Raw genomic sequence first — 27,613 nt, 5'->3', positions numbered from 1 at the left:
ATACAGAGAAAAGCATCAATATTCAATCTGACAATCATTTGGCGATTTTCGTCAATCGAATAAGAAAGAGGGAGAAATGGATTGCCGATAAATCTTGTACACAGAGTTCAATACTATTTCCCTTGCGTTTGGAAATAAATATTTTTGTAGCCATCCTCTTTATTCGTTTTCATTTCAAAATATACGGCCAAAGTACAAAGGCGCAGCACCGTGCATAGCGTGCCAATGTTTTGGATTGCGGAGGGTTGCCCGTAAATAGTTTGCGTGCATGAAACGATTCCGATCGTGCCTACATTTCCCATGTGTGCGCGTATAGAATGGGTAACCACCGCGATGGCCGGTCAAATGCGTTTATTATTATCTTTTTCCCAGTTTTGTTTACTTTTATCAAAATTTCTTTTTCCTCCCCTTGATTCTCTTTCTTTTTTAGCCTCTTGTTTTCATATCCTCTCTCTCTCTCTCTCTCTCTCTCTCTCTCTCTCTCTCTCTCTCTCTCTCTCTCTCTCTCTCTCTCTCTCTCTCTCTCTCTCTCTCTCTCTCTCTCTCTCTCTCTCTCTCTCTCTCTCTCTCTCTCTCTCTCCCCCGGTATGATGTACGGGTTAACGCAATAATCAATATCGAAATCCGGTAAATAACCTCCAGACGAACGAGCGGATTACGGTGAAAATATAAGCCTTGTTGATACTATGGGTATACTTCCACATCACCCTCATGCCCAGGCGTTCGACGCACCTCAAATGACAGCTATCAATTTTTTATTAGCACACCGTAGCCCATACACGTATATATACGTGATATACGTGTATACATTTTTTTTTTCATTCCCCGAGAGCACAGGTGATATCGTTTTTCGAGGAGAATGGAATTCTACGCTACGCCACGTTGATGCGTATCAGAAATATCGTACACATGTGTCACGCGTGTGCAGAGAACAAATCTTTTCCATCAGTTAAACACTTTCTGCCGGGAATAATTGTAAGTATCTACCGGGCACCTATTTTCCATTTGATCCCAGTATGTAGATTGAGCTTTTGCCTTTGAAAATATGTAAAATACCGTCTAGACCGCGTTTTCTATTTAAATAGATTTTCTGTTTACTTATTCATTTTTTCTCAAGACTTTTTTCTCTCAAACAAGGTACTTACTCGCTTCATCGTTCACGTAATAGCCACATTTGGTTATCAAAATACAGCATCGGTCTACTCGACGAATCTTTCGCTTTCACAGCGGCGGTAAGTAAATGCAGTATCCCGACAACTAAGTTGATGGGAAAAATCATTTTGTTGAAATAGGCAGTCTCGAAACAACTAAAAGTTGCTTCATTATTTTTTCCAATTATCTTGTTATATTTATTTTTTTTAATTTTTTTTCTTATAAATTTCACAAATTTGAGATGTTCATTTTACTACAGAATGGATTGTTGTGATATAAAGACCTTAGCTTTGTTGCATTGATGTTTATGGCTGAATATCCATGTATTATGATCATTCATCTTGTAAATTATGATCACTCGCCACTAAAGCATAACGAAAAACGAGCTTTTTTGTGAACCGAAAACCTTGGTTTGAGAATTCGGAAAACACGTGATGACTAGACATTTTTTATTGTGCTCCATGCTTTAAGACCTCGGTGCGCATTTGTTAATGCATTTAAGTTTTCGAAACAAAAGATGTGAACTGTCAAATTGTGTGACAATGCCTTTGATTAGTCATGGGCAAATCATTGATAGTATTACTATTGCGATTTACAGAATTCTCAGGGCTCCTTAGCGGAAATCGAAAATCTCGATCCTCATCGTATCATCATCGTAGGTTTGTGCAGGTACCGGTAAGTTTGTTAAATTGAATCCCGTATTGGAAAACAATCAGGATCTTAGCCCTCTCGTCAAATAGCGGTATCAGCTGCAGAATCCAGCTTCTAAAGCGAAAATTTTCAGAGTAAGAAATCAAGATAGAACGTACAACTTGACTTCTTTCAATTTCTATTTTTACCATCACTATTCTGATTTATCCCAGTTTTTATGTCCTAAATTTTGGTTACGAATTCTTCTCAATGTATCCATTAATCGAAACTTGCGTAGCCGAAAAAATAAATTTATAAACTTTGCATGTATACAAAATTTTAGTCTCAAGAAACATTCGTCTGACTCTAAAAAATCTACGCGTTTTTAACAATGAGAAATTAATGCCATGGTACAGATGCGATTACTTCTCTGAAGAAGAGGTTTAGATACCGAAAGGAAACGATGAAACTCAACAATCTGAGTGACTAACTGTTCATGCGCAGAATAATTGAAATCTATCGCTCAGCGAGATTGTACAATTTTCGACACTCACTCAAAACGTGTCGTGATTCGTCTGTAATCATCAGTCATCAGACAGTGTTGACGATAAAAGTTTGCTAAGCTATCTCGAATCACTGCATAAATTATTCAGAAACTACGCAGCGCAACAAAAAAAAAAAAAAAAAAAAACGCTGAATCTCGTACATAACCTCTGAAAGTCTCGTTTGGCAATTGAAGCTTGCGGTGGCCAGCCTGTTAGAAAAAATAACAATGTTCGCGCATGCGCAGTCCGACACTGAGCCGGTTGAACATAGGTGAACGAATACTTGTCACGTCTGTGAGAAAATTTGTCCAATACGTGAATAAGCCGGTAAAAGAGAAGAAATAAGCGGAGGGAAAAATAATGAAGAAGAAATTGAAGTAAGAAAATTTTGACAAAGGACGCGACGTGGTACAAACGATGGCGACCCTTCATGTACGTGGTGAAATAATTTCTGTATTTTTAATTCCCTCATTAATCTAATCTGGTTTTCTTCATTCTCCTACGTTCTTTTCAACCGCTTATCTTCGCACGTGATGTTGACGTGCATGACGTTGATGTGTCAGGTTTCTAGGGGCGGGTGAATGGGGGGGAGGGCTGGGATTGGGTGACGAACTTCCGATTTATAGCGTGACTATAGCTATAATACCGTTGAACATTTCACCTCTGGTGTAACATCGGACGCGTTTTACTGACCGTTTTTCACGTGTTTTACGACTATCGATTTTCCCGTCCCCGAGGCGTCGCGCCGGTTTCAACCACCCAAAAACCGTCGGTTCTGCACCCCTGTGAGTCACCCTTAGAGTAAGGCACACGCACTGGTCGAGCCCTCACACAGGCGCAGAATTGCTACAACACAATGCAGCATTAATATTAATTACCGGCTCACATGCAAGGCCGACTGGAAAAATTTATCCCGCAGACGACGCGGCCCGCTCACAAACGTGAGAAGCTTTTCAAGTATTCACGATCCTATGTGAAAAACCTTTAACCCCCCTCCTCCCCCACCATCCGTCCCTGCCTTCTACTCTTGCTAATAAAATATAAAAGGAACCAGGAAACACCGGATAAAACAACGAGGACAATAACGGAAGGAGAGGAAGGAAAATGAGAAGTATAATTTTAGCCTCGTAACAACGGGGAGTAAAATGAAAGAGAAGCTTTTTTCGGTGATCATTTGCGACGGTAAAATTTCTCCTCATCGGACCACCGGAAGTTCAAATTTCGGTCTCTAACAATTTTTACTGGATCTGACGGAACTTTTTGTTCATAATTAATAAGACTGAGTTTTCATCAACGAGACACACACGAGGGCGATAAATTTTTTGTAACATGTTTTATTTTGGTTGTGATTGGATTCCTCAAATTTTACCGATACCGTGAGATATCTTATTTATTTTTCGGGTTACAATTATTGTAGTAGTAACCACGCAGTGAAATGCCCTTCTCATTATGCTGAATACCAACCTTTCATTCTTCTTTGTAATAATCATCTGTTTCTCCTGCCATTTGGACAGAAAACATCGAGTGTTTTCGTGCGAAGTGGACTAATGTTTAATTCTGCCTTTCACGAAACTGATACTCATCCTTTTGTGCCAGTGTTTTGACTTTTAGATTGCCGTCAAACTTTTCTTTTTTCTGAAACTTCATTTGCCTCTGGTCTGTTCTTATATTGACCGAAGGCCTGGATTCGTAATGTAGTAATAAAGACTCAAAATTTCTCTGCTAGGTAATTATTGTTTCGAGTCATTTTCAATGATGATTATTTCTTCGATACCTTTTACCGATTATGGTCATTTCAACAAACTGAGCGTCAACGGACGTTTCGATGTTTCAATATAAAGTAATTGTCGAGAATAATATGTTTCAGTGAGGATTGATGAAAATATTATCCTAAAAAAATATGTCTCTTTAGATATAAAATGATAGTCTTCTAACGATTTCTTTCGAGTATAATATTCGTCAACGATTCATCCATTCTTAAAACACGATGCTATCTAGCCGGAGTTTCTCAAAATCAGTTAAATTAGCAAGAATACTTTGAATACATTCTTAAACCTGGCTCGAAATCGTATCTTAATTCAACGTAACAATTAAGTCCAGACAAATGAATTTTACTTTTGTAAATTTCAGAAAAATTACTAGTGAAAATTAAAAAGAAAACTGTGAAAATAGTTCGAAAGTTCTTGATGAAAATGTAAAAAAATAACGTCAAACAAAATACAAGTGCAAGTTTGGCACGTGGAGGCATAGCATTAGTCCGAATCAAGAATAAACTTCCTTCTTAAAGTCACTTCAAAACAACTCCTGGTATCCCATCGTTCAAAACAGTTCGTGCTCTGCAGCGTCGTAGCATTTTATCGACATTCCATCAGACTATTCCATGACTATTTTAATCAAAGGTGAAGTTCGCCTCTGCGACACCCAGTTTCCGGCCACAAACGATTGTGTCTACCTTTCCAGGGTCATTAATGTCATGTCAGGTCGTTAAAGGTACAACGTGCACCGTCAGTGTTGGTTGGAAGTGTATTTCAGTTTGGGGACTGTGACACGTTATTTCGTAACTTTTGACCAGTTCAATTAATAGCTCCCTCGACATCACGCGTAAAAGTGGGATGAAAATAATCGACTTTTCTTTTTTTCCCTTCCAACTGTCAAACGTTGAGCTTTAGCATGCGCACTTTCTTCATGTTACATTCAAGGTATAATACCTGATAGTACTGCGAATGCGAGTGAACGTATACAGAAGGCATGAACCTCGTGTTTCAGGGTCGTGCGTGCAACGGCAGAGAGATATTTATTCGTGTAATATTCGAGCAGGGTAGGTATAATTTTTCAGGTGAATGAAGAAGGTGCGTGTACCTACTTATGCCGTAGGCACAGGCACCATCGCTGCACGTATTTCTACACGAGCTTTATTTGCGCTTGGCAAACTGTCGAAAGGATGAAAATACGAAACGAAGAAAAAAGGTAAATGTGGGAAAAAAAATAAAAATGAACCACGTTAAAGTTGAGACAATGGATTTAGGCGGCATGAAAAGCGGTGGTTTGCGCACGTACAACGCATGAGTATAAGTGAACCGAAGAAACGCTCGTTTTGCTGCATGATACGTGTACACACGATTCGGAAGCAAGCGTTTCCGTTCACAGTCAAAATTCTCTTGCGTGATTGCGTGCGGATGAAACGGAAGAAATTTATACGTGTATCTTACGGACATGGAAATTTTTGTACTCTCATTTAATTTCCTCATCAAATTTTTGCTTCATTCTGCGCATTAGGTAAGGGAAAAATTGGAAAATTCTATGCGTGATGAATGAGTAAGTATTTTGTTACGCTTGTGTCACTTTTTTTGGAAACATCCGTACTCCGAATTGCAGACGAAATAAATCGGTAGCATGAATCATTCTTCAGACTTCATTAATTTCAATTATCTGTGCAAAGGCGATGAAGTTACAATCAACTTTAGGTCCAACATTGACATTTCTTTTTGTTTACTTTATTTCATTGAAACTCTTTGACTAGATTGACATCCATGCACAGCTTTGACCCAAAGCATGGAGCATGATTTGCGAATATGTTTGATCGCTATCATTTTGTTGGGAGAGGATACAGGAAAGGAAACAGATTAGATTCGAGAATGAAATGAGAAAAACGAATGAATAAATATACATGAATTGAATATTGAAAAATGTATAATGAAGGAATAAATGTGCCGCTGCGACAGAATGTAAATTAAGATGTTGATTTTGTAAATCAGTCTTTACCCAAAGAATTCATTACCCTGCTTATGATTAACCGACTAATTCCATCCGTTCGCAAGACCAGCCTCAAGTTAAGAGGCGAAAAAGCCGCTCACCCAAACAACAGAAAAAGCTTCAGTATTAGCACTGCAGGTTATTCGCTCGGTAAATATCACCCGGATTTACGTCTGTGTGCAACTGTATTACTCGGTGAAAGCACGATAAAAAAAAAAAATATGTAGTGAATAATTTATTCTGTCGTAGTCTACATACTATTTTTATACAACCAAAAAATTTTACATCAACTTCAAGGAAGTAATTATCGATTAAAGTGAGAATCTCGAAGTTAATAAAAATACGCAATTATGTCTAATCCGTAGTTTTTACATTATTTCGACGTCAATCGTGATAATAATGCATTAGAGACAATTTCGGATAGAGATCCTATTCATGGATCATTCCGTACCAAGTCCCTTTTTGCGAGTTTTTTATTACGTTCCATGGAACCGAGTTAGTTCTCGGACTTTGTTTCCACATTTTCATTTCACGTATTTTGCGATATAAATTTACAAATTTCAATGATTTCTCGTGCGAATTCTATGCCGAGTGTGATTTCAAAAGTAAAAAATTTAAATTCTCAGTATAACGTTCGAGAAAACGATGCAAAACAAAAATCTGTAGAAGATATTGAATTGGTATGGAAGGCCACTTACACTCGCATCAAATTACGAACTGCAGGATTAAGTTTTCAGTGAACAAAAAGTGCGGATTTTGCGTAATTGTAACGAACTAGTTGAATCAAGAATTAAAAGACCTTTTTCCACGACACAGATTTCCGTTTGAATGAACCATTTTCTCGAGCGTGCTTTCAAAGCAAATGATTAATAATTACTAGTTGAAATACAGTTTCATCGACGCATACGCGTGCAATAAGAAATTAATTTCGTAACTTTTACCATGTTTACAAATTTTCAGCTCACAACAAACTGCCATTTTTTAAGCGTGCGTGCGTTATTTTGTGAAAAAGTAAAGAAACACAATAAATAAATTATCTCCGTGAAACGCACCCTCGTGTTGACGCGATTCGTCGCGTGGTATACAAATAAAACAATCATTTCATTGAAAATAAAGTTTCTAATTTCAAATATTATTAAAACAGACTTAGACGTATAAAATAACGGTACAAAACGAAAACCGTGGGCTGCATGCAATAGATAATTAATTAGTTTAATGACAATAAAATTGATTAAATAATAGCTTACAGATAAATTGAGAAAAGAGCTCGATAAGATAGCTCAATTGGACAGGGCCCTCGACATATAATCGAACAATCTGGGTTCGAGCTCCAGAAAAACGAATAATATTGCATTGTCATCCAGTTCGGAGCAATGTTTAAAGTTTCGAGTATCTAACTCATCGAGAAGTTAATTTAAAATCGATTGTGAAATTTCAACCGAATAGACAAACAAACAGAAAAAAGTGAATTAATAAAAATGTTTTAATAATAATAATATACCAGTACAGATCAATACAAAGTATTGTAACGAAAATCCCTGTCTGCAATCGAGAAGGCAATGCTCGAAAGCGTCCAGTGTTACAAATGGGCCAGTTAATACGAGCCGAAAAACTCGGCTCACTGAAACGTAATATAGGCATTTCCTAACCAAGTGTACAAAGTTCGATTTTCCGTACCCAAGAAATCTAATTTTCTTAGTTAGAAAAAACGGTAAGCCCAACACGTGCGGGAATCATCTATTTTGCGCACTAGTGGCGGACAATCTACTGTTTTAGGAGGATTAGGAAAAAAAAAAAAATTCCTTTCGCAACGATATTTTAGCCACTAGGAGGTATTTGTGAATATGCCCTGAATCTCGTACGGGAGATTGCTATTAAATTCTGATCAATATCGATACCGTGGTAGGTGAGCTCCGCACACGCCTCAAGATGTGTGTGACAGCGCGGCATGGCGGTAGGTGAAAAGTATACCCCAGAGTAAATCAACCAGAGCAAATCGCATGTATCCCCCCACTTCGCTCGGATAATGGACTGCTCTTCGGGCGGTGGGATTATGGGTGCTACAGGCACACGGTGGGTAATCGCTACCAGATTTTCACAACTGACAAGCAATTTCATCCACCGTATAAATATCAGCCTATAATACATCGCGTATATTTTTGCAACCTTGCTGAAAGCCTGTCATGGTCGAGAATTATTATCTACTTGTATTCTTCATCTTTTATGTTGGTATGATAGTCGGCTCGAAGCCGAAAGTCCGTACCAATTAATGAACTTCACTTATATACACGTAACACCCGTACCTTCTGAATGGGTAATTTTTATCATTTGTCTCGTAATAATAGCCTTAAACTATATTTTGCGCTATTTTCGATCTTTTTTTCTCTCACGCCGTAAAGTTACCTGCACTCACACTTGGTGAGGAATTTTAATAATGTAATCCTACTCGCAGTAAAAGGCGAGTTCATCTTGAAAGCGAAATGTAGTGAGGCACTTTGTTTTTGTGCAGGTCGTTGAGAGTTAAGGCCCCGACTGGTATCGTATTTATCACAGTCGCATTTTTTGGGAAAGAGTTTTTTTATCTGATAATAAATTTTATTCTTCACGTTATTTTATTTTTTTTTCTCTCAGCGAGGTATCTTCTTTTCCGATACTTTCACCCAACGAACGGTAAAACTCGAGACTTTTCTGCTTTACATAACGTCCAAGCATATGATGGAATTACACGTTGATATCAATTGTTTTTTCATCTTCAACTGTTTTATCATGTTTTTTTTTGTTCCTAGAAAAATTCTAAATGACATTATAATTTAAAATTTCATGCAAATTTTTGACTTTGCGTTACATTTTCACTTCTTTATAAGTTTAGAACGTCTTCACGGCAAAAAAAAGTCTCGCTACAACTATATAATACTGTTCCTTAGATACCTTACCGTTTACTAAAGACGAATAGCCACGTCAATCCATAAAAATAAACGATGAAACGAAAAATACATTACGGCACCAGCTGAATAACACTTATCCCTATAATCCATTGCTAGGTAAAAAGTGAACGGCATTTCTTGTAGATCGAGTTTCGTGTTAAATTTCGTATTTCTTATACGGCCTTATTTGAGTTTTTCTTATATTAACGGCAGTCTGCTACTTGTGATCCAACAACTATTTTAATTATTTTGTGACACTTTGATGCGTTTGAACGTGTATTTTCTTGGGAATTTTGTTCGTCAATAGGAAGCAGACGGTATTTTCTATGAAGACTATTTATTGCAGATTTTTACACCGTGGTGACAATGGTATGTTTTCTGGCAAATACGCGCCTTGTTAAGTAAAATTGTACCGACGATGCACTTTCGACTTTACGACAACCAACTGTTTTTAAACCAGGAAAATGTGCCTATGCGTTGAACTTTGTACTGCCAGTAAATATATTATGTAAAACGTGGTTTATGATGTTTTATCAGCAAACGTCGACCATACGCGTTCACTATTGAGCAAAAATCGATATTTGCCTCCCAAGATAATCGGTTTTCTTGACATAGCGGATCCTTTGAATAAATACTGGACGCTAAACTCCATGCAGTAATGATTCATAGCACAAGAATATGCGCAAAACAGCTGCTTGATTTTATCGAAAATTATAGAGTGAAATATCGAAACCCAAGCCCTGCCGAAAATTCATTTCGTGCAGAATAACATCCACTTGAGCGATGATCGATTATTATTATTATTATGGCAAGCCATTACACCCCTGGTACCGGAATAACGATTTGGGGAGGAAAACGGCGCGGGGCAATAATTTCGAGAACTGTCGAGTGTCATCTCTGTCAGCCTCATGCGGTCTGGGGTATATGAAGAGCGTTCAGGACGTTGTTGGTTGTCCAGCCATGACATCAAGTGCCAATAACAGTTTGTCGTGGATATCGAACGTGGCGCGGTGCGGAGCATATCACTGTCCAACGGGCATCGAGAACATTGAATATATTCAATTCGATTCATTTCAGCCCACAGAAAATTGACCCTGAATGTATCAGGACCAGGGTATTTTGATTGATCATTTTTTTGAAACTATTTCTGCACAGCCAAGCCGTTGGAGATGAGTTGCGAGAATTCTAAAAGCCATTTTCAAAGTTCTTTGCAAATTACTTTTGTTTCTAAGACTATTTAATGGACGTTTTCCGTAGTGCAGTTTTCTTATTCTTCTGTATTCGTTGTTGTTGTTCCGTCCGCTTTTATTGGTTTCTTTAACCGCCCTTGAATCTACTGTTCATAGTTCTTGATCTGAGATTTTTTCAACTTTGAATTTGAGTATCTTTAATACCTGTTTTCAAGTGGCCATGTCTAGAATATTAACGAAGACTACTGTAATTTCAATCTTGCAGCAGATGTTGAGAGCATAATTTTAGAAGTGGGTTGGATCAGTGTTACAATACCGAGAACATTACGCATATGTTATGAGTATTTGTTGTCCTGTAATCTCTCGAAAACCCCCTGAAATTTTCTGAGTATCCTCTAAAAGTCTTCATAAATATTTCAACGTAAAGGAAAGAAGACACCACTCTTGTCGTACACTTTTTACATCGGTTTTTACACCAGAACACATAACGTTTCGTGTGTGAGAAAAATGTTTCAATATACGTACAAGTAATTTGGATTTGTTAACGGTTAAAAGAACCATTCGCCATTCTAAGATCTTAAAAAATAAATCGAATAGCGAGCACTTTCCTATTTAAACGGTATAAATCGGAGATTATTTGAAATGCATGAAAAATAGGAAAGGACATTTTCCATTTTACCTGCGTATTGAGAATGAAACCATTTCAAATATCAGCCCACCCTGAAGGGCTAGTAAAATTAAATCTGCACGCGAAGCTCAATGAAGTCGAGATTAAAATCTCAGCCAATGGTGCACGCCGGAATCTCTTACGTCCCAAGACGTCTAATGTCTGGGGTTGAACGTCGCCTCGACCCCGAGTCACCCCTCGGTATCTCACGCCTCGCGCATCTGCTCTACACACACTTGACCGCCCTTGAATCGCAGGCGTTCGGCTGGCTGAATAGCCGGTGGAACCCTCCTTGATTTCCGCTCGAGGTAATATAATTTCTCCACGGTTTCCTGTTTCATTTGGCGTGTCCTTCCAGGAACAATGTGAACGCCGTTCCGAGATAAAAGTTATTACAGATTTCGGTATAATCTGTGGATGCTGTGGCGATTTGGCTAACCTGCGTCTTTCACGCGGGTTGACTAGTGCCGTTCGCGGTACGTGGCTGTAGAGCTTCCCGACATCGGTGGGAAAAGCCAATTTACATCCACATCCTGTTTCATGAAAACTTGAAAGCCCCTTGGTATATTTTGCGACTTGCGAAGTGTTACTTTTATCAGCGAAAAAACTGTTTACGAGTTCGTCGGCACAGCGTAACAAGCATATCCAAGATATTGCCCCGCGAACCACCGACGAAACGGGAAACACATAGGTGGCAATTAAACTGGCTATATGACATGAAAAAGACACCCCAGCTACACCCAACGGTGATAACCGCGTCCCATTTTTCCCAAATCTCCAGCCATAAGGCATAAAATAAAGAGCCGAGTAGAGCAGAAAAGTGGAAGACCTCTCCAGAGCCGGGGGGATAAAACAAAAAAGTAATGGGGAGAATGCCTGAGGCCATTAATAGTCTATCAGGCAGATATCTGGAGCAAGCCGGGTGGATATTGTCCGCATTTGCTTTTCAAATAGTCGGCTTCCCGATTTTCATAATTCAATTTGGGCCTCTTTATGTTTCGCACGTTGGATGCTGGGGCTGAATTATCGTTCACAATATTGTCCGGATCGACTCCATATCGAAAACAACGCGCTGCAACGTCGATTGTGAGGCGTAATCAGTTTGGCGATTTGATAATTTTGGGTCAGATCGAGGCCAATTGAATAGATGATTAATTTGAACCATTAGTTACAGCACAAGTACGGATGTACGTGGTACAACGTTGCGCGATTCGTTTGCAAGTATCGAACCAGTCTTTTTCCGAATCAGCTATTTTCGTCCCGACTCGAATAGAGCTTCGTGACGGACGTTCGAATCAGCGAATATGGAGTCACTCCGGGATCACAATGAATAACCCTGCGTTCATCGGTCAGCTATCAACCGCAGATTCCAATAAAAGTAGAATCGAAAAAGGCAAATGGGAAATGAAAAAGGAGCCACTTTTCTTTCTCCGATCGGTTTCTCGTCTTTATTCAACGTTTAACGTAGACGGCAGATTAACTGGTGGGAATGAATTTTGTGCTCATTCGTAAAGTAGCTTAACAACGTTCATGTCGATATAACGCGCGTGGTATGACAGAGTCTGCAGAACGTACAAGGGTGGAATTTATCAAAGAGGATCGCGTCCCGCCTGTATATTGGCGGTTTCTCTACATAATTGAAATAAAAATCCACTCCGACTTTATTACATGCCATCAATCATGCCAAACAGGGTAAACATATTTACGTCTAACTATACAATCACTTTTTCTACTGGAGTTATACCATCGTCAGACTCCGAGGTATGGCGCATTGCACTCGAGCTTCCTGGCAGTAATGATCAGCCACAGGTTAGTCCAGACTGTGCCTCGACGATTAACATCGATTTACGTGAACTTCGTTCTATTTTGTCTTCGTCAAGCCAACTTTATGATCATATACTCGTAATGTATATTTTAGACCGATCATTACGCGTTAAGGATGGGAATCGTTCATCATGATCAGTGTCCGAGTCTATTCTAACGAGCGATCATGCAACTGAACTGGACATGTCCTAAGATATGATGGGCTGATTGATACGAGATCACACTGAAAAATAGCATAACGTGTAGCAAGTAGGTAAACTCGGTCTATTAGGGTCTAGTGCAAGTTAGCAATATGAGTCGTAAGTGATCCGAAAACGAATATTGTAAGCACGCGAGGCGAAAAGACCGTTGCTTCCTTGTTGCGCACGATTCTTTACATAACAATGGTATGTTACGCGTTTGTTCACGAAGCACGAAATTGAGGTTAGGGTCGCGTAATGTCAGATTTTTTCGCGACAGCGCATTCGCAGATTCACTCGACCGTCATAGAAACGGGTACTTTGTGTACGGCAAGCACGCATGGAAAAGCCCGCAAGCCATGCTCGCGTCGTATAAAAGAAATTGCTCTTATAGAAACCTATGAAGTATTTTTCGTACGAGAAATGTATAAAGCCAACCGTATTCAGCACAGATTTGAAACGTATTTTATTTGAGTGATTCAAACTCATTTGAACAAAAACAAAAAAAAAAACGAAAAATTTACTTTGAGACTCGCTGGTTTCTATTACTTAAAATTAGGTATGTGTCTCATTTGCAATTGTGTTCTGCTGTACAATTATACATGCAATTAACAATACGTTACAGGTATCGCAGCTGCTGATAGGATACAAAAGGCTTAACGTTATTCGACTCCCGTTCTGAATTATTCCCGAAACTTCTTTATCACATTATCGATGGCTGTGTATGTCAGTTCATACTAAGTGCAGTACAAAAGTAAATAAGTAGTTGATTTGGCTAACGAAATATTTACAAATGGAATTATTTCAATTTTTTCGTTTTGTTATTCAAATAGAAAAATGTTCACTTCCTAAACCAAGAAAAACTGCGTCGATTGAGCCCAGAATCAATAAATTCCGTTGATCCACTCTCGAGACAACTCATAATTTTTTTTCCTTGATGTGGTTGGTTATGTGACTCGAAAACTACTACTGATTATTTCAAATATTTAATCACAGACACGCACGCACGCACACACGAACGTCCATTCAAAAATGGTCAGCGACGATTCTCTAGATCCTGACAAGGGGCTAGTCACTCCCGAGTATAGTCGCTTCTTACTTAAGGTAGTTACCTTATTTAACTTATTTTGCTCATCTATTCAAAGAATTCGTCGATACTCGGCGATACTCGCGGCGACGAATCGTCAATACCAGTTTCGATGAGTTGAAACTTGGTATTAAGCTTTCTGTCACTTGTAATGAGTCTAACGATAAATTTATTTCACGTTATCCACATCTGACTTCCCAGTCGTCTACCCGGCCTTACAAATGTCTCTGAGGCTACTTTCGCAGCGAGAAAGTTCACCGCCTAGTGGCCGTTTATAGTACTAGAGTACTGATGCTTACTTAAATGTATTCGCTACTTGTTTCAACGCATACTTATTGTATTTGAAGAAGCTAATTGTTTCTACAAACGAACATGTGACTTGGAGGAACAATACATAAGCTTTATATGAAATAATATTTAGTTCACTCAATTTTACAAACACATCAAAAGGTTCACTCGAACGCGACAAGGAAGACTTTCATTGAATCGAGGGATTCGCTTGACTAAATCATTTTGACAAACTATCTCAATCGAAATCGTTGAACAGAAGTCATTGTATTTTGAAAAAATAAGTGATACTAGATTGGAATGAATGGACTGCAACAAAATCTATTTTATTAGTTCAAGAATTCCTCTCCCTCCGTGTATAGTTGTAGTAATTTAGTTTCTCGTCGCCGAACTATCACTTGTTTTGGTTAACTTGCAGTAGTTATCGTATAAATAAACATGCTGGGGCTTTACGCCTAGATGCAGAAAAGAGTATCCACTGAAATTCGTATAGGGCATTAAAGGCCATCGACGGTCAATTCAACAAATATCGCAAACTCGTTCGAGGCCCCACCTCGCAGAACGAATGGACTCTTGGAGTGCTGCAGAGACCATGGGAGAGCAACTCGTTCCTAAAGATGCGGAGTATCCGCCCGGAACAGGGACAGGATGCGGCCGAACAGTGTTTCACCCATGGGACTCCTTTCGGCTGGAGCTGGTGGTCACGTGAATATTTTAGAGTCTGGATGGTGACCTGCAGACACTCGACCCCCGTCTTTCGCTTCCGCGGGTGTTTCCGTCACCCGTCACCCTCTCCTAAACACTATCAAACTCCGAATGTCAGTGTATGGGTGCACATGAGACCGACTCCAACTTTACATTTCACAGACTTCGGGGAAAATACCCTACGCCAGGTTACACTGTGCTTCCTCTCTTTATCTATTTCGGTTCGCATCCGATTCCAAACTACAGATGTACATTTATGCCTCAGATATGGGCCTTTTTCTCCGCATTCAAGATCCAGTTCAAATTTCACTGACCTTTAGCTGGTACGTTGGGGTGGTTCGTGACCTGAGGGTTTTTAAGCGTGATTTTCGTGACTTGAAAGTTTCTGCCTTTTAAAAAGTGTTTTACGACCTTAAAATTAAAAATTATTGTTACGAGTTTTTTGATCTGGTAAAACACACTTGAGTGAATACTCCAACAAGAAAACATTCAAGTTAAAATATTAAGTTGCTTCCGTGCATGACCCCAAGGTGCCAGTAATGTTATATCAGATAAAGGTGCCAGTTAAAGTTAAGGAAGATTTTGTCGGAAAAACGATGAAGGATAATTTTATAGAACTACAGGCTTCTGTATTCGGCTCACGGATATCCTTTGATCGGGCTCGAGAAATTATCAATTTTGAATGTAACACAATAGCCTAGCTTTCACTTGTGTCAAGTGAAATTTAAGGACAACTTGAATTGCAAGTGAGTTTCCGATTCTGATGAAAATCGACGAAGTACACAATTCCTCGTTTTCTTAATCACTTTCAAGCAATCAGTTAGACATTCAGAAAATTATTCAGTGAAAAACGTTGCAAATGACTCTGAGCATTATGCAACGTCTGTTAAACTGTATCAAAATGTATTGCACATCGTAGCTTATCAGTACACAAATATAAAAGAAAAACTTGTTCCTTTTACTTCGAAAACAAATCTTTCACAGCTTAACTGAATCTAAGTCAGTGCATATAATGAACTGCCAACTTGATTGTAACTGCTAAACAACTGTATGCAATATCTTTATCAACATAACCGAATATTCCAATATATGCATATTATATATATTTTTTTTATATTTTGAGGGTAAGAAAATCATTCTAAAACATGAATTACTATAATTCACGTATATGCAATGGTAAATGAGAATATAACCTAAAATATCATTGTGATAACATCACCAGCAAAAAACATAAAAGATTAAATAATTCTACACACGTAAAGCTTATTGATCAATTAGGAAAAACCGTTACTAAGATTCATAATATACGAATGACATTTGACAGGAAAATCTTATGTATTAATCATGATAATTAGAGAGCGTTAAGTACACGAATTAACCACTATTAAGAACTACGTGGCGTGATAAATACTGAATGCAAATTGATTGGTGCTTTAATTGCCGAGCACATTTCTAAACTCTCGGAATAGCTCGTATTTCAATGGCATCGATTGTGCTTTGACTCCATTTTCCACAGAATATAGACTGATCGATAATTTTTATGCTGAAGAATGTTTAGTCACCTTTCAAATCGTTTATTGGAGTATTAAAAGTTGACAAATACGTTACATATTTGGCTGAAAAATAATGCCAATAAGTTTTTCTCCGGCTGTAAGAATCTGGACGAATCGTCGTACATTCGGTGCAAGGGTTAAAAAGAAACCTTTAATTTCAGTAGACGTTTGAATCATCGGCGAGGGTGTCTAACTTTGCGGTGTAATTTCATAAACTTATCAAATAACTTGCGGAAGAAACGAGGGTAGCTGCGCGATAAAGACGCGGCTTTAAGAAGGAAGAGTTGAGGTGCGGGCCGGAAGGAGGTTTTTACCGAATGACTAATTACTCGATAAAGTGAACCAAATTGAGATTAGCGTAATTCCGTTATCGGCTCTCTCCCATCCCTGTGATTTCGAGTCCAGCCAAGATGCCCGAGGCAGCAAGCAACGATTTTCCACCGCCACAAGAAGCAATTGCTTCCGGTGTAGAGGAGCGTATGCATTCGTAGCTCGCATCTTTAATTTTTGCTCAAGGCGTATGCACACCAATGAAATTTCCCCGTCAACCAAAATGGAAATATAAAAATTCTGTTTACGCTACGGCGAGAGAAGCTGCCGCAGAGCTTGCAACCTGTTGCTCTCCAGAGTAACCTAGTTGCGTTTGTGTTAGTAAGGCATACGCCCGTGATTCCAAAGTTTGACTTTGTGCAATCGTGAGCTGGCTCCGAATCATTCCCATGTTATAGGCACTAGAGCGCGGCGAAGAAGATCAATCGGCCAGGAAACACTCCACGGACGAATTGGTTCATCCATAACTCGACTCCAGCTACACTCAACGTTGATCAGGCAGAACCAGTGATATGGATTGATTCTGCTAAAGTTACGACGGTTGGAAAATCATGACGTTCAGGATTTTCACACTTTCGGATGGAAGTTTTAGCTTTTGAACCATCGCTTCAAAAAATATGGCCGCATCTGAAAAAGAGGCACTAAATGGTATATTTTTGGGAGTACTGCGCGGAGGGTGAGGATTATTTGAATTAAGTGATATTCGTTTGATTCGACTAAATGCTATAGTCCAATGCGACGCGAATAGTATTTACTTACTGCAAACAAAATACTTTTTTCGGACGAAATACTTGTGACAACTTGAACAATCGTGCAAACTATCAAATCATTCTAGATAACACGGCGTGAATTCCTTGCGGTAATGTGAATTTCGTATCAATAAAATGTATGATAGAAATGTCAAAACAATTTGATTGAACGGACCTCGACTGTTTTCTCTGGAAAATATCAAATTGCTGTATCAAAACAAATGAAGCTTGTTTTCATTTAGGTTTTGTTGCGTCAAGAGTTCAATGGTCGAAGCAAGTAATGAAATTTGTGGTTGCAAAAATCTTTTGCACTAGAGTTATTCAAGCGCATATATCGTTCATAATTCTGTCGAGTCCAAATTTAATGGGATTTATTCTATGTTTAATGGGTATAACACGAAAAATTATTGTTGTATACGTAGGAGTATAAATTGAACAGGTGTCAATAGTTTTTGTCTATTTGACGTCAATATAAATTACAATGACTCGAAACTTGGTATTACGCTCTCTTCGTTTGTAATAGGTCTGATGACAACCTTACTTAATGTTATTCGTATCTAACTTCCTAGCCGACTACCCGGTTTTATAACTATCTCTAATACTATTTCCGTAGTTAGAGAGGTCATCACCTAGTGGCCGTTTCTAGTACTAGTATACTGATATTTACGACGAATATTATATTCTCTACTTGTTTCAAAGCATGTGTTTCTTTTACCTCGTAAATAAATTGATGTAACTGATTCAACCAGTTACGCCGAACAAGCTCCGGTTAGATCAACAAATTCTGACATTCAATAGACGTAAATTTTTTGTTGGCTAGATTTATGTTTTTATCTTAGTCGAAGTACCTAATTGTTTCTGTCAACGAACATACGACTTGAAGGAACAATATATAAACTTTAAATGTAATGGTATTTAGTTGACTCTATTTCGGAAACACATCAAAAGTTTCTCTCGAATCACTAATTCACTCGTTCGCGACAAGAAATGCTTCAGATGAATCAATGAATTCGCTTGACTAAATCATTTTGACAAACTAAGTCACCCAAAAATCGCAGTTCTGCTGGGGCGCTGTAGCGCTGTCAGACTGATAAAGTGAATTCCCTATGCACTAAACCTAAACCGTGGTTAATTATCCAGGGCCTGAATTGAACCCTGACTAAATTTCTCATCGGGAAACTTTCAATCTTCATGCTGCCTGAGTTTAGCATTTTATTTTTCCATTCCTCAACATTTATAAATATAAATCATTGCAAATGGAAGAAAAAATTTAGGAACACTTTTTCTGACATTCATTGGTAGTTGTGGAGCTACAGACCTTGATAAAGCGCTATTCGAATAAAAACTGTATTTATTCAAAAACGTTTCGTTTTTATAGAAAAAATAGTTTCAAGAATAACGGTAAAGTAGAAACACAAGTGTAGTACTGAATCAATGTTGTTCTAACTGGTTACTTCGCCGAAAATAAGCTTCGTTCACGCTTTTGCTCTTCGTCAATCCAGGAATGCCACTGTTAAGTTTACCTACGACAAACCGCAGCCAATTGTCACTTGTCTTGAGATTCACAAGACCTCTTCGGTCTATCGTCAAGACTGTTGTTTTCGAACTACTTTTCAACTTTAAACCTTACGAAAACAACCACAGTCCAAATTATAGAACAGACTTACTTGAGCCGTAGCAGACCTTGAAAAGCTGCGTAGCGTTTCAAGGTTACGTCGAATTTTGTGAAATCTCGCACCAAAGAGGATCAACAATAATAAAATTTCGTCGCTATTGAACATGAGATTACATTTTCCGCATGAACGGTTTCAATATTTCACAAGAAAAAAAAAAAAAATGCATCACCCCAAGTATGTTGTTCCGAATCCGTGCCGACCGATAAGATGTGTGCCTTATTGTTAGTCGGTTCGTTGCACGCGTGTATGGTGAGGCTAATTTTATAACTACCTTGAGAAAATAAAGCAATTTATAATCAAGAGTGCAGATAAAGCAGCCAACGAGGCAAGACTCGCACGCAAGTCAGTCCGAACATGGAGACGCGATAGTAAATTATGTCATGCGAGCTGCGGAGTTGATTTCATAGGCGATGAGCTTTGGAGGCAACTTGTCGAGGCGGAAGTCTAGTCTTACAGGCAATCGAAATTTCACGGATGTAGAAAAATGGGAGATGACTTGTTCATCCCATAAGGGTGACGCTAGGTGTATCATTCAATTTTGAGAGGTGAACCATTGCACTCCTGATCTCTATTATTATATGGCGAAGGTTCATCTTTTATTTATTTATGATAAACTCATCGGCAAAGTTTTTCCCGTCTTAAAATTCCATATTACTTTCCATCGCAATATCAATATCGATATTGATATCGATATGTGTATGGGGCTCAATGCACTTACCCGTGAGTCGATATGCTTCGGGAATACCAAAGCATTCAAGCTGTTACCGTGGTCCTATCGGTTACCTACCATCACCCCCCTTTTTCAAATATTCGTTTTATTCCATCGACTCCACGTCGCCCATATTGTACACATCCATGCATGAATAGGGGCGCTTTATACGTATTCATTCTCCGGCTTAGATCGATCGATATCTAAGCTCAACGGACGATGATGGTCAATTACCGTAATACGATTTGCCTTGGAACTTCCGCACCCTCTCTCTCTCTCTCTTTTACCCTCACCATCGTGTCTCCTTTTTTTTTATTCCCGGTGACTTGTTATCCCGAGGGAAACACTTGACTCGAAGTAACTGCCTCACCTCACGACGACAACAAGTAACGCTTCGGAGCTGGGGGAAATCATCCAACGGATGGCATCCGGTGAAAGCATTTTCAAATACTTCCCATTCGTGTGGAGCCTCGGCATCCGCTCAAACCGTAGAGTGAACATGTCAACGGATGAACTGTTCCAACAGACTGATATCCCAGTAAACAACCCCAAGTTCGCGAAAGTTTACTGTAAAACGTTCACACACTGATCGAGTTCACGATATTGCCTTAATCCGGTGCATGGAGTACATAAAACTTCCAGTCGCAGTGGTTAATGTTTCGACAGTGCAGTAGAATCCTGCAATTTCCCAGGAATACGCTGCTGATGTCGAATTATAAAAGAGGATCGGTATTTACGGGAGAAAACTCTCAACGTGTTCTTAATGAATGATTAGCGTGGAGTAATTATTTTCGAATACATGGGCTTAGAAACGAACCACCGAGCGTTGTTAGCGAGACAATGGTCTGGTTGGATATCCAATTGCACCATCCAGCGTCGTCAGTTCGAATTCAATATTTACACCGCAGATATTCTAAAAGCGCAGGCTGTGACGTTGTCGAGACATTATCGTGATGTTTAATGGGAGCAGTAAGAATCAAAACCCGGTGAAAGATGTTTTTTGTATACTCAAAACCGTAGTTAAAAAAATGTTAAATTCCGATGTATACACATACATGGGTCGATTTGGTGTGTAATGCCTCATATACACCTAAGATGAAGTAGATCTTTTTACGATTCAAGTAATATGATTTTTTTTCACGCTTAAATATCGAAAAAGCAATATTGTGGTCAAGTGATTTACAAGTTTTGCTAACTGAAAAACTACTAGATACGCTGAGATATATCTTCCTGATCTTGTACCGCATAAGACTTTCAATCATCTCAGTTTATGGATGATGGGATCAAAAAGACTCTCTTCAGGTTTTTCGCAAAAATTTATCGTTTCGGAAACAAAATTGCTGATCGTCCGTAAAAATATCAAGCTGAAGAAATCGAAGTTTGACGTACGTTCGGATAACATTTTCAAAATTCAAAATGATGATGGGACTGAAACCATAATCAAAACGAAAATTTCTCTTTGAGAATTCGAGGTTGAACTTTACTTGACATTGACGCCTTTGACCAAAGTCAATCGAATACCACAAGTTGATTCGTTATTTAAATCCTTACAACTTTTGTGTGAAATAGTTTTTCTGAAATGCCTTGTTTTCGAGTTACGCGGCAATTCGCAACGCGAAATGAAGAATGAGCGATTTTTACTCTCAAAATTGAAAAGCACTTTTTGAACGTTTCTTACGGCTTTATAAGTATGCTAAGATTGACAAATATTGGCGAGTCGTACTTGTTAGTTGCTGCAGGAAATGGCTAAAAAAAAATATACAGGATGGGCTGAGAAAAAACGTGTCTAATTTAACACGTGACTAGAATCTGAATGCGTCTACTGATTTTCAAAAACTTTTTTCAATATTCATTCCATTCATCCTCCAAGCGACTACTCGTATTTGAAAACCCGTTTTTCAAGGGTGTGTATTTCAGTAAGGAATGAAGATTTTTCGGCTTTCCGGACGCAGTACGAAAGGTGCGATCTTCTCGTTTTGAGAAAAAAATAAATAAAAATCCGTTGAAGCCTTCAGATTTTGTTCACGTTTTACATTGGTCCGTTTTTTTTTTTGGTTCGCTCTGTATATAGTACAAAGTGGATACTTCTATAAGGCCAAAATGAATTTTTCTTTACGTATAAATTTTAGGGCCACTCATCGGGTCTGAGAATGCATGAGATCCCCCTTTTTCACATATATGTCGTGTAACACAATTGACTGCGCCGGCAACTCCATCATACAAATATACTCCGATACCTACCATGTTATCGAATATAAGGAAAAGTCGTGCCTTTGCAACTGAGAGATAGCGTTAGCAGCAGATATATCCGCCAAATATCCACTCTATCCCATATTCCCTCTTTGCGATATACGAATAATACTACATTCACGGTGCAAATGGTAAAATTTCCCAAACTGTTAAGGCAGGTTGCGAAAGATGATGTTAATTTTATCTTTCGTAATAATTACTGGTTTGCCTATTTCTGATTGCTAGTTTCCCTCATATTTTATCACAGCACGATTCAAATTGTAGGTCCTTTGTCTCGCAATACAATTGAAACGGAGTAGGGTGATTTTTTCTTGTAATTAGTTGGTTGATGGAATTTGCTGAAATATAATTATATATTTAGATATTGAATTTGGGAGATTTGATCACAGGATTGCAAATTGCACGTATTAACGGTTGGTTGCAGTTTTGGTTCATTATATGTACATGAGATGTTGTTTGCTGAACAGATTATCTGCCGAATTTTGATTCAGGTTTCAAACAGAATTTTCATTTGGTATTTGATTATTAGATAGCGTAGAAACACCATTTGTGGCCACTGCACCATTTTTGGCCACCTTTTATGACGTTTTACTTGTTTCTAGTGCTATAAATCTATCCAATTATTGAATTTATTACAAAAGCTTACTCTGTAGATGATATTACTTCGATAATCAACTATCTTAATAGCAAGTCTAAGAGTGATCAAAGCTGATTCAACAGATTACATCATTTGTGGCCATGTTCTCATTGACATCGATGAACGACCACAGAAGGTACTAAGGTGGTCGAAAATAGTTGTAGTAGTTTGTCAATTGTTGTCTATTTGAAACATTGATGCAAACTGTCTTACGTTAGTTTAGCGAAGCAAGAGTTAGAAAGTGTTTTGGGAAAGTGAACGGGTGAAACGGTGTCACGTCTAGGTGATTTTAATTGGTTGGATTGGTCACGGAAATTGCTTTTGGAAAGTAGTAGGGGATTGGTGAATTTGTTCGTCGTAAAAAATTGGGAAATATGTGAGTTATATTTTTGTGAATAAACAACACGCAGCCCTTTCGCAACCACGCTGCCCAGTCTAGTCACCATCCACATCTGTCGACCAACTGATCGTGAGAGTTGTAAAACGGGAAAAGCCTGAATCGTGAATCACGCGTGTATGAAATTTTTGGATCTTGATTGATTGTCGAAAAAGGTATCTCTTGTTTAATTGGAAGCTCCCGAGTGAGCAGATTGTACTGTCAGATGTGTGCTGGCTGCAGCTGCCGGACAGCGCGGTACGGACTGACATGGCTTATAGGGAAATATATTGCACCTCGGAGTCGGGTAGAAAATCCCAGACTCATCGTCGGCGTGTCCGTTTTAAGAATATGACGTGGAATTGAAGACGGGAGTTGAAAAAGGCTGTAATTGCCATTTGAAAAGAAAAAAAATCGCTAGAATGTAATTATCTGCCAAGACAAATGTTTTCTACAGATTTTTTTTTTTTTCAAATATCAGTAACTACTTTTTATAGTTCACCTCTTCAGTACCTTATAGAATATAATCGAATTGTTGAATTATAGAATATAAATCTATGTTGATATACGTTACGTTGTTATTTGATGTAAAAGTGTTTCGACATTTTATGCGAATACGTTGTGTTGATATCAAAATTGTGTGCTGAAACACAAAAATAACCTTCCGAGGTGCAATCCCTAATTTCTGCGGGCATGTATGCGTCAGTTCATTTTTCATCCGAACCGTAACAGGGTTCAAGAATCCGTGCAGGTTTTATTTGAAATGGTAACGATATGCACACACAACTGGCTGTTTCGAGCAGGCAGCTGAGAGGTTTTTGTTTGCCAGTTTTTTGTTCGTGTCAAAGGACCTCCAGCGAGCCGGATAGGGATGTTTGCCCATGAAATTTCATAGTTCCGGCGTGGCATGGAAGCTGAATTCATATGCCTGCCTCATCCACACCTCGATTAACGTATACGTACCTCAGCACACTTGTACGCACAGTGTATATTTCCGTAAAAAGCTTACCTTGATGTCTGAGCAGAATGATGAAGAGAACGAAGGTGAAATCCATTTTTGAGATGACACTCTTGTGACTTTTTAGCTTTTTCTACGAGCTTTAGTTGCTGTCTCTTTAATAACCACGTTAGTCACTCTAGTTTCTGCGAGGGCTGAGCGATTTTCAACTCATTCCACAAGATTACAGAATCCGAAGCACGCACTGCAGTTTGTTTGTGCACGTTTCGTTTAACGGAAAACTGATTATTTCTAAAAATCCATCGATAACATTCGATACCTTCACCGGTACACACACACTTTAATAAAATGGAATCCCTCCTCCGTACAGAGCTTTATGCACCGGCCTTTAAACCCTGATTAAATTTCATGACTCGCGGTGGTACTTAAGACCCTGTATACAAATTCATATCATCGTTTTTATTGCTGGTACTGTTATTCTCGTAATTGTCATTATCATTATCATAGACAATTATGTTTATTCCGCTTTACTGTTACAATGATAACACTTTGTTGTGCTGTTTCATCAACGCATAACCCAATCCCTGTGCCTGGTACATTCGTCGGATAACGCGATAGGTGGGTAGAAAGCAAGTTATACATCCATCAAACATCGTTCTAATTCTCATGTTAAACTAATACGTCGCAGTCGTAATAAAATACCGTATACCGAATGCCTGATTTTTTGACCAAGAAAGCATTCCGGGCTGCGTCGCGTTATGTTTGTTGCGGTAATCGGTATATGTACAAAGCACAGTGAAGGCTATCAAAAGCTTTGACGGTCTACCTGGATCAAGATCGCGGAGTATTCCACTCGCCGTTGCGTTCTCGGAAATCACATTTGCCACGAATGGACGAGGAAGGAAAACAATGGAACACGATAGTAGTAACAGATGTGGAAAATATGAAAAATGGAGTGCGGATTCCAACCAACCATGGACGCGAATTTGTCGTGAATCATGTGGGTGTTTCGAATTTTTTGAAAAAACAAGCCAACTCACGACTGTAGGAAATTTCAAATGTGGTGAATGAAAGGTATTTTATTACCACCGCATGTGTGTGTTGGTGGTTTTTGTTTACTTTTTGAAAATTACTTTCTGGTTATCCCCTGCTGGGAATTCGTGGGATTCAATTAATCTAATCATCAAGTTGTTCGTGCAAATACGCTGTGGAATGTTTTTCAATTTGTTAACCTTCCAATTTTCCCACAGCGATTCCGACTACAGGGAAAAAAGTTTTAATCAATTTCACCAAACTTTAAATCCGCGATGATCGATATTTGACGCAAATAAGTCGTAGCCGTTACCATAACCACATTTGCCGTCAACGTGAACCGAATGGAGGAAGGAACGAAAGGAAATTGAAAATAAAAAAAATTCTACTCCCCAAATAGAGCGGAATTGATCTTTTAAAATATTTTACGGTTCGAAAAGAACGACCGTATTAGAAATCGTTTAAATTCCGGGAATATATTCTTCTCCGTAACGAATTCCGTATTGCGAGTCCGTTTTAAAAATATTTCGACTAATGACTTCGCCGGTGAAATGCAGTTCAAAGCTTCGTGGCTACTTTACAAGTAATATGATTCCTATTTCGCCTCGGGAAGTCTGCATCTACAGAAGTGCAAAAAAATTAATAAATAAATGAAAAGAGAAGGAACAAAAAAAAAAAATTCAAAAAATCCTTTTCCAATAAGCTACGATAAGAAAAACATTCAATTATAATCGCGGTGTATAATTCGAACTTACGAACAAGGCTGCTTCGCTATAAACGTACAACGTTACACTGCAGTTGCGAATTACTTTGAGAAACAAATTGTTTGATGAACGCGTAATGTAAACATGGTTTAAGGGCTGACTTAAAGATTTAGAGACGATGCAAATTTACATTTCATTCAAACCCAGACGTGGAAGTGTGAGCCGGATTTCACGTACCGAAACCGACATTTGGTCTGAGTATTTCTTGAAGAAGCACTCGGGATTTTCTTAGCCTTAATCTAAAGCAAACAGCGCGATTCGTAAATAGCAAAAATAAAATAGTAAGAATGAAATAAGTCCGATATCACTCGGCGTTACAAAGCCACCCGCCTCGTCTTGAACGGAAGGCTTGCACGGAGCTCGGAACCACGTGGCTTTGAGTCAAAGCTTTACACCTCGAATTCGGAGAGTTTCTCTTTCAACCGCCGGAACTCAAATGAAAAGTAATCTTATCTCTCCGCGTACAAAGATTTCCACAATTCCGTGCAGTCTCGTTACTGGTCAAGACTCATTTTGAATAATTGACGACGTCGATCCACACTTACAACAGGTACACATTGCAAACACTGTAAGTCGAATGAATGAAGCATAAAAAACAAAATTCCGCCGTCGTTGACCCTCTATTATATCGTTATCTATTCACTGACCTCTGATCATCGCATTGAAAATACATACTTCAAGCGAAGGTTAGCTGCTGGTCACAAATAATTGGAAAATTACAGTCCTATCGCACATAATACCTCAAATTAGCCGTCGATCGCTACAGAAATTTTTCTTAATTATCTATCGAAAATGCTCGTGGACTAATTACGAACAACGGTTAAATACCAACGATCATACCAATGTGGGATCAAAATTTCTTTGCCGTAGTAGAAATTGAGACCGCATAATTTCCTCGTTTTTGAAATCATTTATCGTACAGTATTTCGTTTATAATCCCATCGTTCGTTCCGGCGATTTAAAAACTTGTCACCCTTAATTTCGACCCCGAATTATTACAGATTAATTTTATTCTTTTAGGTTTCGTGTTTTACTTTGCGTACCACCAAACGAATTAGAAAGTCCGAAATTCACCTGAAACCAAATTCCCGCCACGCGCTTAATTCACGCGATTTTTATTTATTTATTTCTTTCTATCGTATCGATTCTGTCAGAATTATTTTCGGCTTTACAAAGGATCGATATCACTTTTAATACGGATATTCGCGACGTTTGAACACTCCGGCACGCGCACGCGACTTTTCAAGCTTTCAAGCTCGATTCGTCCTCCGCGCAACGCTGCAGGTTGTCGACAGGAGCGGCTACTGCCGACTGCGACGCCTGACGCCGCGGCGCCTGCGAAATCCACCTGCGCGCCTGCGTCTTCGTCAATTTCATGCACTTGGTATGCACTTGAGTTATATCCTATTTACTCGAATACCTGCGGCACTCGGGTATGTATGGCGAGTTAAACTCACAGTGCACAAATTGCGGCCGGCAAATTATCTCCAATGACTTTTCACACTGTATACCTGCGTCTAAGTTTCGTTTGCCAAAGAATAAATCATTATTATTTATCGATGTCTTATCGTCGTTATTCAAGGTGACCGCAGCAGAAAAATATCCTGAATTGTCCGCGTCGAGTAAATGCGACTT

The 27,613-nt window shown here is 38.8% G+C and overlaps 1 protein-coding gene across 18 annotated transcripts in view; it reads right to left on the bottom strand.

Moving 5' to 3' along the window:
• LOC107216975 overlaps positions 1–27,278 on the bottom strand; it is a 113,552-nt gene extending 86,274 nt beyond the window's left edge. For 2 of the 18 annotated variants that reach the window (XR_006903029.1, XM_046732668.1), the window contains exons 1-3: positions 26,109–26,600; positions 25,302–25,441; positions 24,234–24,772 (exon numbers count right to left, since the gene is read on the bottom strand). Coding sequence is in view for 16 of the 18 variants with exons in the window: in XM_046732668.1 (XP_046588624.1) it covers positions 24,234–24,279 (46 nt within the window). In the remaining 2 variants the exon portion in view is untranslated. The other 16 variants (XR_006903030.1, XM_046732680.1, XM_046732670.1 and 13 more) reach the window with 16 other exon arrangements.
• Positions 27,279–27,613: the final 335 nt, after the last annotated feature.

This window comes from Neodiprion lecontei, chromosome 2 (assembly GCF_021901455.1).
Source record: "Neodiprion lecontei isolate iyNeoLeco1 chromosome 2, iyNeoLeco1.1, whole genome shotgun sequence".
Classification (NCBI taxonomy): domain Eukaryota; kingdom Metazoa; phylum Arthropoda; class Insecta; order Hymenoptera; family Diprionidae; genus Neodiprion; species Neodiprion lecontei.
This window is presented reverse-complemented; position numbering and strand designations above follow the sequence as displayed.